General features: G+C 37.8%; 1 protein-coding gene across 5 annotated transcripts in view; it reads right to left on the bottom strand.

Moving 5' to 3' along the window:
* LOC139119503 (fibronectin type-III domain-containing protein 3A-like) overlaps window positions 1-18,634 on the bottom strand; it is a 129,423-nt gene that overhangs the window by 30,839 nt on the left and 79,950 nt on the right. For all 5 annotated transcript variants that reach the window (XM_070683361.1, XM_070683363.1, XM_070683365.1 and 2 more), the window contains exons 11-13: window positions 12,992-13,078; window positions 11,507-11,645; window positions 790-855 (exon numbers count right to left, since the gene is read on the bottom strand). In XM_070683361.1, the coding sequence (XP_070539462.1) occupies window positions 790-855; window positions 11,507-11,645; window positions 12,992-13,078 (292 nt within the window). The remainder of the gene's footprint in view (window positions 1-789; window positions 856-11,506; window positions 11,646-12,991; window positions 13,079-18,634) is intronic.

Here is an 18,634-nt window from a genome sequence, read left to right as displayed (position 1 = left end):
CAGACAATCAGCCTATCAGCTAAAAAGTTACTGAAAGGTTTTTGTAATATCAACGTATACAGTGTACAGTACATGGCATACACAAAGTCATCACATTCCCCTTCAGTCAAAAGGTCTAAACATTGTAACAAAATGGCTGCCTATCAGCCATATTTGATGCTATTGTGACAAAAGTAGATATGTATACATATATCATGGCACATTGTCCTTATACCAGCATTGAATGAGGTCTGGTAAGGCATGTCCAAGTAATACTTCTGCTCATTAAAACAATGTAATAAAATGGCCACCTGGTGACAATATCGGATCAAATTGTGTAATAAATTGAAGTGCAAATGTTTTATAGTGTATTATCCTTGCACCAAGTTTGAAAGAATTTGATTCACATATGTCAGAGATGCAAGAATGGAATGACAGACAGATTAACAGAATTAGAGTACTATATTGGTCTTTGCACAACATTTTCAAGGAGTAATAAGTACATTGCATAGCAAGATGTACAAGCGTGTAGAGACAATAAAAGATGAATAGCATATTGCTAATATACCGTACAATCATTTACAACTGCAAAATGTCACTCCAAGCCATGTTTTGAAAATCTTTTTGCAAAATTTGGCAATATCATAAAGTAATAAATGCACTGCATCACAAATAGAAAATATTTGTACCCTGGTCTCTGTTTACTAGAACTTAACCTATTGACATTTATACACATATCAAACAATGTAATAAAATCCACACAAAAAACAGACTGTGGATAATAATGGCATCATTTTAGTATTTACTTACTGTTTCCATCATTAATTTCCAGATGATATGCAATAATATCAGATCCACCATCATCTTTTGGAGGATCTACAAAACAAGAATTAGTAGTTAACATCAGAAGAGGTGCTTTGAGTGACACTCATTGACTATGACATTGGGATGAGATATGAAGTACTACGAATTACGTCAAAATTAAGTTGTGGTGTCATTTTCTTGAAACTTTGCACAGATATTCTTGGAAGTTGTGCAAGTGCAAAAATGAAATAAAAAATGGGGGTCACCACGCTTGTTTCCATCCATGGAAACGGACGTTAAAATGGCGTCGTTAGAAATAAATAAAAATACCGTCAAGGACACTATGTGCTCACATTCGGTTTGAATTGGTCCATTCGAGAAATATTTAAACCAGGAAAAACAAGAATGACAAAAGCAAATAAGGTCTCCAACTTAGGTACTGGAGGTCATCTTTAGGAACATGCATATCAACTTCTATAGCAATGGGAGAAGCAGATCCTAAATACATAAGCAAATGTCAACAACAAAAAACAGAGAAGGCTTGATAAAAAGAAAAGGTGGGAGTGGGCAAAAAATGCACAAGGGATCTGGTAAAAAGTAATGCTTCATCATTGATCTTCTAAACCCTACCCCCTCCTGCATATCAATGTTCCACCCCTTGGTATTACATAAGACCAAATGACAGGAAGTACATTTACAACCTTGGAGATTTTTAATTAATGCCATGAGTGTTATCATTCTAATGTAAACAGCACTTAAGTTAGTTACAGATAGTGAAATGCCTTCCACTGTGGGTGGTGATTACAACATCTGGAATTATCCTGGATCCAAATTTCTCATCAGTTTTTGTATGTCTTACATAGAAAAGTTGCAAAACTTGGTCCAAAATGAAAAAAATCACCTCAGCTTTGTTTTCTGGATCAAATTTTCCTACAAATTGGTATCAAATATGACAAAATTATGTTCACAGCCTTCAAAATTGTCTCAGAACATATCCTGGGTTAGTATAGGTCATTTAAGGTCACAAACTGAGAAAAGTACCTAAAATATACAAATTTTGGGGTTTCCCAACACTTTGAGCAGAAAATTTATCTAATAACATCTTTCAGGACTTTACACCAAATTACAAAGCTATCAAACAGGGGACTTTATACCAAATTACAAAGCTATCAAACAAGTAATGTTGAGATAAAGTTTTCTTGACCAAAAATGACAATATTGTCTTAAAAATACAATTTTTTATATTTCAGGACAATTTCCACATATCTAACTATTGTCATCTCTGTACGTCTGTGTACGAAATATGAAAGCTGTCTGTCCAGGGGTTTTAAAAAGGAAACACTGTCTAAGATTGTTTGACCAAAAATGACAAAATTGCACAAAAATAGTAATTTTCCCAATTTTGTCATAATTTCAACAATTTAGAAGAGTAACACCCCTGCAAAGAGACAACCCAAATTTGAGAGCGATTGGGCCGGTCGTTTCAGAGAAGAAGAATTTTTACTGAAAATGAGAAAAATCACAAAAAAATTCGGCAAAAATACAAAATTAAGGATATCTTCACAATATTCATAAAACTGTACAAGGTTAACCTAAGGTACTTGCACACAAATTTTCAAAGCAATCAAAAAAGCGGTTCTTGAGTTATCAATTCTTAACCATTTTCACATTTTGTAAGCTCATTTGCATAATTTTGGCAATGCAGACTTCATTTGAACAAAATCCCATCTATAGCCTAGGATGCATCCACAAACCAAATACTAAGCTGAAACGTGCAGCGGTTTGCGTGTTTTTGATGTTGACGGACATACTGTACACACATACATACAGACGCCATCGACTTCAGCCTATACGATAAACTCACATTGGTAAAACCAAATGTGAGCTAAAAATGATATAATTCACTTAAACTAAAGAAAGCAATTATAAAACGCTTAGCAAATGAGTTAATTTTAATAAATACCAAGACTTAAGATCCATATTTATTGAATGTATAGTTTTCATGATGTTTGTGAAGAAATTTTAACATAAGTATCGATTACAAAATGACGATATCGAAATTATATCACTATATAATTTTCGAACTTTCTTCCTGTTGTTTTGAATGGTGTCATTTTGACCAAACTTGGCGAATAAACTCCTGACATAATACCATGATTTAGTTTACACTTTAATAAAAGGGTGTCACCACGCTACTTTTTACAAAATCTCCAGGTGAATGGGTAATTTGCGCCATATAAATGGGAGAGAAATGTTAATTTTTCGCTCATATTAAATAAAAACCAGCTTCCTAGGGGGTCAAAATATGACAAGGTTATAGGTCACATGCATTTCTAGGACACTGGGTCAAAAAATTAGGTACAAGCGCAATTTCAACAATGACAGGTGATGTTAAATACATGCGCTACAAAATAACCCATTTGCGGCAGGCTGGAGTCAAATCTGCGCAGAAACGTTCTAAAGCGTGTGCGCGTCCGAATTCGTCGCCCTTCACCTTAAAATGATAGTGCAAGGAGTTGATGGTTTGACAATGGCTGACGACAAAACTGTATGATGCTGATATGTTTACTTTTGATACAGTGACTTGCCTAGGGACATGGATAAACCCTTTGAGCGCCAAAGTGTATTTTGATCCCCTTTATAAAATAAACCCCAGTCAATTTTTCTCAGATTTTTGCCAAAATTTTGAGAAAAAAACTGTAGCCAATGAAGTGTGATGTCCATTTGGTCAAAAATTATTAAAAAATTACAGAAAATTCATAAAAATTGGTAAAATTTTGTACTAAAATTTTGGCGGGAGAAAATTACAGCGCTCAAAGGGTTAATTCTATTCAGGAGAAGATATGAGAAATGGCAATGGTTTCACAGCACTCAGAACTGTAGTTTTGGTGACAACCAAGATATGACATTCATTACTACTTCCTATTCTTTGCTTCTGAAATTAACATTTGCATCCATGTTGCCGGCTGGTAACTATGGTATTACAGTGAAAAAGAATCAAGAATGTTGAAAGTTGGTGCACAGTCCCTCCACACACCGGTTGGGAAATGCCTGGGTCCCTATTGTTACGATGCACCTTATGGTTTGATAAGATGTCTGTGTTTGTAATTGTAGGGCTTCATTTCAGTTTGAATACATCCACCCCAACACCAAAATAAACACATTTCATGTGATACCTGTTGTAAAAGTTTATTATCAGGCACAATTTAGACTTGGATCACACATAGAACAGATTCAATACTTCTAAACAAGAAGAATGACAATGGTGATAAAGCACGAGAAATGTATTTTCAACGGGTATAAAATGGTTGACACAGGCTTCACATGTTAGAGTAAATATCAGTGGTTCTGAGTAACAAATGTTTGAAAAAAACGCGACGAAAATGGGTATGAAATATGGGTGCCAAACCATAATGCGTATACTATTAGTAATCTGGAACTTCACACGTTAAAACACTAGACGTTTCCCAACCTGTGTGGAGGGACTGTGGTTGGTGCTTGCAAAATGTGAAAACATCAAGGCAGCAGCTTGAGATAGACAGTAACTATGAGAATTTCATTAAAAAAGCAAACATTCTCCAGCAATATGTAGATTTAAAGGTCTGGTGAAATGCCCATGTTGCAAAATCACAGAAATACAGTTGATGGTCTATAAAACAGTCACATTCATTTCTTTTTTCGTTTAGCGCGCGTGATTATGAAATATGGCAAAAGAAAAATGCGATGTGGGCGTGTCCGCCGAGCCTCTCCAGTCGACTTTTTTCGGCTTTCCGAAGTTTGCCCGACGCCGTATCTCATAACGGGAAGTAAGGTATTTCACACCTCCGTAATCTCCCCACGGGGGGTAACTTCTAGGTTTTCCGCTTACATGATCCGGACAGTGTCCTCCTTTAATTTCACTATGGGGAGACGTTGTTATTTTAGTGGCTGTGACAGCGGCAAGAACGTAACGGCTCAACTGTAAACTTTTTCGAGTTCCCGTCAAATGCTGAGTGTTTGAACCAATGTGCTTGTCTATTCTGGTTCGTACAATCGGCCACGGTCCCTCAGCCTGCCTCGCTACACGCTACAAAATTGGGACCGCGATGCAAATCAACTGCATGAACACCAACACTGAACGTTGTGACTGCCATTAAAACGAAAAACAACACGGAACGTAGAGATCGCGATATAAATACCCGGTACAAATCATGGAGCACAGTCCCTCTGCAGCTCTGGACTGTGCGCATGGAGGCCATTAAAATGAAGAACAATAGGTAATACCGGACCACGAGGACCGCAATGCAAATCGACCGCAACATGGATTAAAATGCACAACACGGAACCGCCAGACCGCAATGCAAATCAACTGCAACATCGAACCTTGTGGCCTCGATTAAAATTCGTATGTCTGCTATGTAGGCCTATAGCAAAAGTTTCAATTCTCGTGAGCGGGCGTTCCTATGCCTGCAGTACAGTAGACAAAGTGACGTCAAATTTGTCGCGAGGGCTCGATTGCGTGCGTCGAAGTTTCAATTCTCGCGAGAGCCATTTAAGCATGCTGTGGACTAGACTACATAACGTCAACAGCAAGTCTCTCGCGAGACTTGGCTCAATTGCAAATACGTACGACGAAAGATTGTGACGCAATACGGAAGTAGATACAGTTTTGCGAATCGCCGAGAGAGAAGCCAGATCAACAAAAGACTACAAACAGCCACGTTTTTTCTTTAATTTGCCATATCTTTTGAACAAAAATCAGTTTCGCCAATGTGGCAAATAAGGATCTTTTTTTTTCGCCACTTCGGATTTCAATTCGCATTGACGAACGTGGCGAATAGGCAGCGCGAACAGTGTTTTGTTAGCGGATACCGGGCAGAGATAAGGCGGCGTGGGACCGCTATTCGATGTAAATGAACACAACTGTGACGTCACAGACGGCCAACCTTGACTCCTGCTGAGGGCGTGACCTTGGTGTCGCAAAATGACCTGATGAAAGCCGCGCATAGAAATATCAAAAAAATTAACACTTGCGCGTACTTTTAGGTTGCAATTTTGTTGCGAGTGTAATAGTATTGCCCCCCTGGAAGATATTCGGTCTCAAGAACGGGACCATTTCACCAGACCTTTAACAAAGCAACTTTTACTGGTTAACCATTATCCTGTAAAGTTCATGTCACCATCAGGTTAAGTTAGCTAAAACCAGTGAGATATAAATGCCCAGTATTATGCATTTTAACACAGACCTGAACAGTTGAAGGTCCCTGACAATAGATAGTAGACATGAAATTTACTGGCTAACTGACTTTCTAAAATAACACGCCAAATAGGTAAAACAGTAGGTTTTGGCTCAATACCACTTTCTACTGACATGGCAGATGATAAATTCATAAGCCTTGAAGTATAAGGGTTGAGTACTATTTGTATTTTATCTAGAGTAAGAGTTAAGCAATAACCCCACCGCAGTCGGGTATCCACTCGATTTTGGTACAATCCGCTCCATATAGCACTCGCCTATCGGCTTGTGTTATATGTCGCACATTGTACCAAAATCTCGTATATACCAGGCTGCGGAGGGGTTATTGCTATTATATTATATCAACTTGTGTGTCTTTGTCTCACTTGAGTATTTTAAACACTTTAACCCCAAATACAGAACACGGACGTCTGAGAGATCGAACGTCCGAAATTCAGCACCCAAGACCGAGCATTTTTAGAAGTTGGGATCACATACACACACACAGTATCCTACGATAAATACACATTACGTTCATCAACATTGCATTTTCTTCACATGCAACACGAACACTATACTTGTTAAACAAGTCATTGACAATGACATAGTCCCCACTTGTAAAGGAGTATTAGTCTTGATGGGGCAGGGAAATGTGGTCTTTAAGAAGTATCACTGGAGTGTATATGTTGAGATCTATGGGCACATAGGTCTATGCCGTTGTTCCCAATTTGAAACACATACGACATGTCTAAGTTATGGTTCTAAATCGGGAAAAAAGATCAGACCTCTGGCTGTATTGGCCAGCCAAGAAATACATATACGCATAATAAATGAGGTACAAGATGTGACATCTTGAGGTCTAATATCCTATCAAAATTGGAGGGTATAGAACTTGTGGTTACGGAGTTATGCATATATATGTATAATCAAGGTCAAAGGTCATCGAGGTCACATGGCATTCTGAAAAAAAAAAAATTGTATTGCTAATTAATCCCTATATGCCAAAAGTCAGACCTCTAGCTCCACTGGCTCGCCCAGAATTAGATATGTGCATAATTAATGAAGTAAAGCGTGTGTTGTCATAAGGTCTTTCATCCTACTAAATATAAAGGACATAGCACTTGTGGTTACTTATTTATTGACATAAACGTATATTTTAGGTAAAAGGTCATCGAGGTCACATGACATTTGGTCAAAAAAATTTCTATCCTATAGTTATCCCTATATACCAAAAATCAGAAATCCAGCTCTATTGGCTTGCTCAGAATTAGATATGTGCATAATTAATGAGGTACAGTATGTGGTGTCATAAGGTCTTCCATCATACCAAATATGAAGGGTGTCCCACTTTATGTTACCGAGTTATGGACAAATATGTATATTTGAGGTCAAAGATCATTGAGGTCACGTGACATTTTGTCAAAAAATTTGTATTGCTAAGTTATCCCTATATACCAAAAATCAGACCTCTAGCTCTATTGGCTTGCTCAAAATTATATATGCACATAATTAATGAGGTACAATATGTGGCGTCATAAGGTGTCCCATCATACCATATATGAAGGGTGTAGCACTTGTGGTTACTGAGTTATGGACAAATATGTATATTTGAGGTCAAAGGTGACTGAGGTCACGTGACACTTTGTCAAAATATCTGATATATCTGCTCGAATGGAGGGACATGACCCAATCTATAAGGCCCCTGGACTTCATCCGTGGGGATTAAAAACTGTGTCACTGAATCCTTTTTGCAATATGAATACGATGAGAAACTAAATTTTTATTTTACTTGGCCTTATACAAGGGATCCTATGGACAGCTGACTTATACATGGTAGTCTATGGTATATAGTGACATTTCAGCTTTAAAACCTAACTGAAATACATGGTAGTCTATGGTGGTGTAAACTAAAAAGTCCTCTAACACGGCCAAATTTGATCGCATTGTGAAACAAATCGACGTGCATCTGTATGGGGTAGGGTACTATCCTTGTGCACAGTTTGAAAGAAATTGATCAAGGCATGTCTGAGATATCTGCGTGAACAGACGGACGGACAGACGCACGCACGCACACATGCACGCACACACGGACATGACCAAACCTATATGTCCCCCTGGACAGTGTCCGTGGGGACTAAAAATACCTGCTGCAGACACAGAAAATGGGTCAAGAGTTCAAATCAAAAGAAAAAGTAACAATTTTTTTCGTAAATTTACATCAGAACAATAGTCCTGGCTTTTTTTGCATACTAAAAATAGATTTGTCTCACTCTGTAATGTATATGTCGGCCGTCGTGACATTCAGAGATGGTACTGTGAGGTTACAGGAGCTATTTTTGATGGATAAATTAGACGTTAATTGCACCAGAAAACAAGCAGTTTCAAATAATCCAGACGTGGAATGACTGCAACTGTGATGAACAATTGTATGGAGTGTGTTGCCTGATGCAGCGAGAGCTGGACGCTGACACTGCTTGATGCATTTGATGTGAACTTTCGTTGCAGTGGCCAGGGTTCATCCCACTGTTATTTTGAACTTCTTGGTCTACATTGTTAGGACACTCTGGTTTGTTACAGCCCAAACTTTGGTAAAGAATATCTGACATACAGTTACTGTGAGGAAGTGTCAATTTATTTGTGTATGAACGAATACTAGCTTTATTTTAGAGAGTGGTAGGATATATCGCGTCTCGACTCCTGCAGAATCAAGCAAAATGCACAGTGCGCTGTTGCCCTACCTAATGCGATTATTGTGTACATCACACGCAAATGTGCTGCTTCAGAGATGTCTTTCATCATCGATCCCAACTTATTTTCACCAAGAGGTGAGTTACAGACCCACACTTATAATAATATTATAATAATATTTGGTTCTTATATAGCGCACATATCCACAAGTACATGTGATCAAGGCGCTTTTTACAATTATTATTACCCCTGGTCACTGGACCTTATATAATACCACTCAACTCCCTGGGGAGCAAACAACAGCTCACATGTGCAGCCAATAAGTGCAGCAGAGCTAAACGCACACATAACAAGTCATCGTTGATGACACAGTCCCCACTTGTTAATGGGTGCTTTGATTACAGGTCCTCAGAGAGGATAGAGTCCTCTTCATTAGGTCTGTGATAAAAATACTTTTGAATGAATTCGCTTAATACATGTCTGAGTTGTAGTTCAGGACATGAAAAAATCGTAATAAAATGGCCACATGGTGGCCGTAATGGATCGAATCACAAAACAAATCAATGTGCATATGTATGACATACGGGAGGTCAATGTCCTTGTACCAACTTTGATTAAATTTGGTTGAAATATGCCTGAGTTATGGCTTTGTACATGAAAAAATCATAACAAAATGGCCGCACAGCAGCCATATTGGATTGTATCACAAAACAAATTTACATGCATATGTATGATATTGGTCAATCTCCTTGTACCAACTTTGAATAAATTTGCTTGATACATGTCTGAGTTATGGTTCTGGACATGAAAAAACGTAATAAAATGGCCACACGGCGGCCATATTGGATCGTATCACAAAACAAGTCAATGTGCATGTGTATGACATAGGTTGATGTCCTTGTACCAACTTTGAATAAAATTGGTTGAGATATGCCTGAGTTATGGCTCTGTACATGAAAAAATCGTAACAAAATGGCCGCACGGCGGCCATATTGGATCGTATCACAAAAAAAATTGATGTGCATAGCTATGACATTGGTCAATGTCCTTGTACCAACTTTGAATAAAATCTGTAGAAACATGCCTGAGTTATGGCTCTGTACATGAAAAAATCGTAATAAAATGGCCGCCTGGCGGCCATATTGGATCGTATCACAAAACAAATTAATGTGCATATGTATGACATAGGTCAATGTCCTTGTACCAAGTTTGAATATAATCGGTTGAGATATGCCTGAGTTATGGCTCTGTACATGAAAAAATCGCAACAAAATGGCCGCCTGGCGGCCATATTGGATCGTATCACAAAAAGAATTGACGTGCATATTTATGACATTGGTCAATGTCCTTGTACCAACTTTGAATAAAATCAATTGAAACATGCCTGAATTATGGCTCTGTACATGAAAAAATCGTAATAAAATGGCCGCCTGGCAGCCATATTGGATCGTATCACAAAACAAATCGACGTGCATCTGTATGACATATGAAGTAATCCTTGTACCAAGTTTGAATGAAATCCCTTAGGGCATCTCTGAGATATCTGCGTGAACGGACGGACGGACGCACGCACGCACGCACGCACGCACGCACGCACGCACGCACGCACGCACGCACGGACACGACCAAACCTATAAGTCCCCCCGGACAGTGTCCGTGGGGACTAACAACCACTGTCCTACCAGGTACCCATCACTCCTGGGTGGGGAGAAACAATGAGGAATAAAGTGCCTTGCTCAAGGACACAACACCACAGCCATGCCGGGGCTCGAACTCACCATCCTTTGATTGTGAGCCCACTGCTCTAGCCACTGGCCCATGATGCCTCTTTATCTGTTTATCAAACATTGGACATCGGTCTTTGAAACAAAGCGGACCGTTCCGGTTTTTCTCGAGGGTCTATGGCTTAGATAGGTACATTCAAACGAACCGACAAGGCAATTTTCGAAAATGCTGGTTTAGGGGCCCGTGTTACCACTGCTATCAGTGCTAAAACAGTATTTTAGCATCGGTGGAATGAGCTCTCATCCAATCAGAATGGCGCATGGTAGCATGATATAATTACTATTATACTAAGGACTGATTATTTCTCATCTGTTACTGTTTATCATTGACAGTATGTCTAGTCAATGTACCGGTAGCACAGTAGATCAACTGATCAAAAACCTAATGAAATAACCAATCTTTGAATAAGTGATCTTGTCAAAATCAAACAGCCTGGCTTGCCAATCACAGCAGGGCACTCTGAGGCAGCAGGAGATCCTATCATTTTGTGAAATATGTAACATGCAAGATAAATAGTTCTGTCGTTCCTGTTTGAAACATTTGTAAACTTTGAATATTTGACAAACGTGATCAAAAAATCATGTGTTATACCATCATATGAGTGGATCTGTCTTGCAGACTCCTGCCTAAGCCAGAGCTGCCGATCTACACTGACCATGTAAAATATGCAGATCCCAGTTCTTGTTGTGTAACTAATTTATATTGTAGAAACCTTCAACCTAGTCTTTCTGTTTGTGTTTTTTGCTTCTACCATCGTTTATTTTTCATTGTATATGGACAATATTTAAAAATTAGTCTGAAATAAAGTAATTAATAATAATAATAACTGCCAGTCATTCATTATCTCAACTAAATAATTATAAGAGGCATTGATGTGTGTCATCCTCTCCCAGCCTGACAAGGAGTGACACGGCAGGCTGGGCTGTTTGATTTTGACAAGTTCCCTAAAAAGTTAAATTACTGAAGCATTCTGAAACAATCTTCAAATAACAAAAATATGTTACAGTACGATACAAAACAAAACAATACACTCACCCCAGTTGACTTTAAAATGATTTGAATGTACTTTTCCTTTCAGTGTAGGTTTGGATGGCATGCCAGGCTTATCAGCTAGCGTTGTAAACATTTCCACATCACTCCACATGCTGCTACCTTGGTCATTTGTGGCATTTAACTGAATTGGGTAAACCAAAATAATTCTTAACATCTGTTGTTAGATTCTGAAGAGAACACAGATTTTTAATGGCAAGGGACTTTTACCCTTTACATGCGTGTGTGTCCGTGTGTGTCTACATCTATGTCTGTATCTATGTATGTCTATATCTATGTCTATATCCATGTCTATATATATATGTTTCTGTATCCATGTGTATCTATATCAATGCGTCGGTATCCATGTGTGTCTATATCCAAGTGTATCTGTATCCATGTGTGTCTATATCTATGTGTATCTGTATCAATGTGTGTGTATATCCATGTGTATTTGTATCCAGTTGTGTCTGTATCTATGTATCTGTATTCATGTGTCTGTATCTGTATCTATGTGTATCTGTATCCATGTGCGTCTATATCTGTGTATCTGTATCCATGTGTGTCTATTTGTGTCTATGTGTCTATATCTATGTGTCTATATCCATGTCTATATCTGTTCTGTATCCATGTGTCTATATCCATGTGCATCTGTATCCAAGTGTGTCTATAGCCATGTGTGTCTGTATCTATGTATCTGTATTCATGTGCCTATATCTGTGTCTGTATCTCTGATCTGTATCTATGTGTGTCTATATCTATGAGTATCTGTATCATGCGTATCTATATGTTTCTGTATCCATGTGTGTTTATATCTGTCTGTATCTGTATCAATGTGTGTCTCCATCTGTGTCTGTGTCCATGTGTGTATCCATGAGTGTCTATATCATTCTATATGTGTCTTTTGAACAGGTGAGCATATGCAATGTGATCGATAAAAGAGTTCTGAATGAAACACGAACAAGTTTGTAAATTAACAAGTGGCTTGCTTCATGGCATCTCCTGACAAGCAGAATAAACTTATCCAGTTTCCATGAATGTGGAATTTCAATATATTAAGGTGTGTGAAAGTAATTTGAGAATTTGCTGGTAAAAAGGCTTTCCACTGTTACAGTTGACTGGGGTACAAAAAAATAAAATGAAAGAAATGATGTAAATAAATATGTTATCAAATCATTTCTGTTTTTGTTTGCAGAATTTAAAATGGTGGCTGCTTACTGAAAATGACAACATTATCTGGATACTTATCTTTTGCTCACTTTAAGACTATAAATTATCGATTTGGATAAATGTCTGCAGGTACAAAGTCATCTTATTATGTTGAACACGAATAATTTGCCAATAAGTTTATACACACCTTGTGAATTTAAGAATTATCTAATCAAACATAATCCTACTTGCCAAGAATTTGATAAAAATATTGTGTAGTGTTCTAAATGGCAACTTTAAAGCTTTTAAGATAGCCATATAGCACAGAACAGTAATACCTACCCTAAATTTGTATAATGACTTCCTGGCAAGGCTGTTACAAGTATAAGAAAGTTCTTCTCCGCAATAGACAGGTTGAAAACCATATCTCTGGTGGAATAAAACCAAAAAATAACATGTTCATCTTTCAAAGAAATTGTTGATGATCTCTTTGTGGTATGTCCCAAACTAAAGTCGTCCTAGTTTCTGGAGTGAGTCTTGACAAAGTGAAGCACTGAACATATGTTGTGTGATAAGAGGAATCTTGACATGAACTGTGTGCTGTACACTGATAGAAAATAACTGAGAAGAAATAAATTAAAATAAGAATTCAACGGGACATATGTGATAAGTAAAGTAAATATCATTATAACCTAATAAGTGACATCGCATGCTTACAATACGTAACATTGTAGTCATTATCAATGGCATGCATGTAGAACTGTCGCTTCTGCACTCACACTTGAGCCTTTAGCTCTCAGTTGTAGGAAAAAGCATGTAATTCATATCTATGTAAAAAGAATACGATTTATCAAAACATTCTACCATGCAATGTGCCATGGCCTTGACCTTGGATACTGACCCAATGACCTTGGCCTTCATTATGAGTTTTGACCTTTGCAGCATATTGAATTTTGATATCATTAATTTCTAAACGGGCAAGGAATACTGGATACAGTAAGGCTGAGTTATTACACACATATCAGGAATACATTATTGTATTATTCCAGTAAAGTTTGTTGATACCAATAGCAGGGGAAATGTAGCATAGAAACATCAGAATCACAAAGTAGAAAGGGAGCCATTGTTAGCTCATATTTGGTTTTATATATAAATACCAAAAAGAGCTTATATGATGAGTCTGAGTGGCGTTTGTATATTTGTGGGTATGTGCGGATGTATGTCCGTCACACACAAAGGCTCCCATACCGCCAGAGCTACCATCTCAGTATTTGGTGTACAGGTAGATGTAGGGGTTGAGATGTGAATTTGTTCAAATGAACACATCAGTGTCAAAAATGTGCAAATGAGGTAAGAAAAAGCGAAATCGTGAAACAGGCTTGAAACAGCTAGGCTTACTCCACTGACTTGAATCATTTCCTGTCATTGTTAATGAACTGTTACATATTAACAGACCTGCTCAAACCATAGACAGTAGAGGGGAGGAAGACCGTCAGTAGAGGGGAGAAAGACCGTCTATGATCAAACTAAGGGGGGCTAGCTGCCTTTCTGCTATGCATGTTGCTAAAGCTGACCTCCAGTACCTAAAGTTTCAGACCTTAATTACTTTTGTCATTCTTGTTTTTCTGGTTTAAATATTTGTTGTTGTTTTTCTGGTTGTACTGTGCAGAAATCATTGTCATAACATCAACGTAGAATTTTCCTGCACTGAACAGATAGAAACAACATTTATTGTTGATCTTTGGTACCCATACTGGTATGTACCAATTCTGATCAAATTTGAGCGACACCGTATAATTGCGGTATTTTTTTTTATTGGAAGGGATATTCAGAGGGTATATCAAAGGGGAGTAACTTATGCAGCTTATTTTACATGGAGCTGACGACAGGAATCCATGATAAAGTGAAAATTGACAATATTAGGTTAGATTAGTCCACATTGGAGTATTGGCTTAGGCACCTAAGGTGCCATTGCACTTAAAGAACTGTGGTATATTCATGATATACCATGGTTGGCACACATGCAAGCTTTCGGCAAGAGCAAAAATCCTTTTTTGACGTTCCATGCCAGAATTTCAATATACTGTTATGATATAATATCAGTAAACCACACCCAGCGATGGTATACCACTTGGTTTTGACCAATTTACTTCTGATATGCACTTATCAAATTTAAGCATAAGCAGAGGTAAGTATATGAGCTACGGTGTCTCAAAATATTATTACATATTATATCATATCAGTATATTGATGGTGCAAATACAGCGATCTGATTGGTCGAGATAAGAAAAGAACCGTGGTATATTGGTGATATACCACAGCTGGCATGCGCACGAGCTCTCAGCTTGAGCAAAATTCCTTTATGACGTTCGATGCCAGAATTTCAATATACTGTTATGATATAATAGCAATAAATCACACCCAGCGACGGTATACCACTCGATTTTGACCAGTTCACTTCAAAAATGCACTTGCTATCGCTGTTGCATATATGTCGTGAACTGGTCAAAATTTTGTGGTATACCGTCGGTGGGTGTGCTTTATTGCTTAATTATACCGTACACCCAAATACATTTTGCTGCAAATTTTATCAGTATTTTGCTGCAAATTTTATCAGTTACGACTGGTAGAAAATTTAGCCATAGGAACATGTAAAACAAGTCATCGTTGATGACACAGTCCCCACTTGTAAATGGGTACTTTGATTACAGGTCCTCAGAGAGTAAAGAGTCCTTTTCATTAGGTCTGTGATAAAAGTACTTTGATACAGATGGTACTCAATGGCCAAGAATGAGTTCCATGGTGATGAAAACATAAAACTAATGTAGACCACTATCCTAAAGGTCATTAACACTTTCACCGCGGGAGGGCGCATTCTGCGCCAACGGCCAGACTGCGGGAGGCGCGTAAACGCACCAAGAACGTACGCGTTTATATGCGTTCGATATACGTTGGCTTTGTCTGATCTAAATCATGTTTGTTGACTATTTCCTCAAGCCTAGCTAAGTGTACGAGGTAGAGGTCAAACCTAAATGAGCATGCGCGCCAAATTTGTAAACAAATGCCACCATACTCGATCATTTCTCCGCCGTAATTTGTAAGGATCGTGTGATCAGTTGTTGTTTTTCTGTCAGGAGATATTTAAAAATGGCGACGCGGGCACAGTTTAACACCGACTAAGCCCTTTAGCATGTTTTTCTAGACAGTGATAGTGGAATTGTCAGTGATCGTGAAACTGAACTCGACGGAGATAGCGGAAGTCAAATTTCAAATTACAACTTTTAAAAACTTGAATATGTTCCCAAACCAGTTGAGCAAAGACAGACATTGCAAGCAAGACAGGAAGGTAGGCCAGCTGAGCATGCTGAGAGAAAAGTGCGACAAAAGGTCTGTGAACGACGTCACAAACGTTGATGGTGTATCCTGTGGATGTTGTACGATATCAATCCATCAATGACAATTACACATCGGACTATCTACCAGTATATAAGCTTATATATAATATAGCTCTCTTTTGAATGTCAGATGATACCTGTTGTTCGAAGATGAACTTGTAATAAATAGGCATATTTATAACCTCATTTATGTGGGGAATCTTTTAGAGTACGGTATGTGTTCCCCCTACTGAATTTAGGTAAATAAAATGTAAGTAGTAATTTTTAAAGTGTTGCACTGAAAAAAATACATTTATATATTGAAATAACAAAAAATGCAACATTTTTTGATTTTTTTTGTGTAAAATCCAATATGGCCGCCGTGATCACGTGACCTTCTGGGTGTGTCACATGGCATTTTGTTCATTTTTATGATGCTCTGTCATATTGCAATACTCACTGAAAAAATTGTCTCGAATACTCTTATAATTACAAAGATACAGCTTATGCATGTAAATCAATATTTATAAGGCCGTATTTCCATAGAAAACTACGCACAGGAATGCACGTATAAAAATTAATTACGCAGTGAAAGTGTTAAATGAGTCAACCGGGAATTAGTTGACAGGATGTTGCAAAACATTTTTTCATACTATCCTAACACTAAATAGATTACCGGTATCATCGGTACCATATTTCATAAAGTTTAATGCTGTATTTACAACACTATGAGATCAGCATCTGTATCAAGTTTCATCAAATTTGTCGTTGTATTTGTGGATAGATCACTCTAATTAGGAAAGTTCATTACATATGCAATTACAAATTAATTAAAATGACACTGATAAATGTCTTTTTCACTGTTAAAGCAATGTGAGCTTAACATCTGTTCAAAGTTTCATGAAATTTGATGCAGTATTTCTTGACATATCAGCCTAATTATGAAACTTCAATAATTGACATGATACTGCTACATGACGTGAAACAAATTGACGAGCATGTATGAAATAGGTCAATGTCCTTGTACCAACTTTGAATGATACTGGTGGAAATATGTCCGAGTTATGGCTCAGTATATGAGAAAATCATAACAAAATCGCCGCCACACAGCGATATTTGATCTTACTGTTTAAAAAATCAACACATACCCGGTATATGTATGACATAAGTCAATGTCAAGGTACAAACTTTGAATAAAATCAGTTGAGACTTGCCAGAGTTATGGCTCTCGACATGAAAAAAAACCATAACAAAGTTGCCACCATGTGGCCATATCGGACCATATCGAGAAACAGATCGAAGTACATATGTATACTAAAAGTCAATGTCCTTGTACCAACTTTGAATAAATTTGCTTGATACATGTCTGAGTTATGGTTCAGGACACGGATAATCAAAAAAAAAATGGCCACACAGCGGCCATATTGGATCATATCACAAAACAAATCAATGTGCATATCTATGACATAGGTCAATGTCCTTGTACCAACTTTGAATAAAATCAGTTCAAACATGCCTGAGTTATGGCTCTGTACACGAAAAAATCGTAACAAAATGGCCGCACAGCAGCCATATTGGATCTTTTCACAAAACAAATTGACGTGCATATCTATGACATTGTTCAATGTCGTTGTACCAACTTTGAATAAAATCAGTTGAGCTATGCCTGAGTTATGGCTCTGTACATGAAAAAATCGTAACAAGATGGCCGCCTGGTGGCCATATTGGATCGTATCACAAAACAAATCAATGTGCATATGTATAACATTGGTCAATGTCCTTGTACCAACTTTGAATAAAATCGGTTGAGATATGCCTGAGTTATGGTTCTGTACATGAAAAAAATTGTAACAAGATGGCCGCCTGGTGGCCATATTGGATCGTAAAAAAAAACAAATCAATGTGCATATGTATAACATTGGTCAATGTCCTTGTACCAACTTTGAATAAAATCGGTTGAAACATGTCTGAGTTATGGCTCTGTACATGAAAAAATTTTAATAAAATGGCCGCCTGGCGGCCATATTAGATCGTATCACAAAACAAATTGACGTGCATATCTATGACATCGGTCAATGTCCTTGTACCAACTTTGAATAAAATCGGTTGAAACATGCCTGAGTTATGGCTCTGTACATAAAAAAATCGTAATAAAATGGCCGCCTGGCGGCCATATTAGATCGTATCACAAAACAAATTGACGTGCATATCTATGACATCGGTCAATGCCCTTGTACCAACTTTGAATAAAATCGGTTGAAACATGCCTGAGTTATGGCTCTGTACATGAAAAAATCGTAATAAAATGGCCGCCTGGCGGCCATATTGGATCGTATCAGAAAACAAATTGACGTGCATCTGTATGACATATGAAGTAATCCTTGTACCAAGTTTGAATGAAATCCCTCAAGGCATCTCTGAGATATCTGCGTGAACGGACGGACGCACGGACGCACTGACGCACGCACGCATGGACATGACCAAACCTATAAGTCCCCCCGGACGGTGTCCATGGGGACTAAATACACATAAACATACAGATACAAAGACATACACACAGACAATACAATTAATGATAATAATAATTATAATTGGATTATAGAAAACAACT

This window comes from Ptychodera flava, chromosome 19 (assembly GCF_041260155.1).
Source record: "Ptychodera flava strain L36383 chromosome 19, AS_Pfla_20210202, whole genome shotgun sequence".
NCBI lineage: Eukaryota > Metazoa > Hemichordata > Enteropneusta > Ptychoderidae > Ptychodera > Ptychodera flava.
The sequence above is the reverse complement of the archived record's forward strand: the minus strand, read 5'-3'. Positions and strand labels throughout refer to the sequence as shown.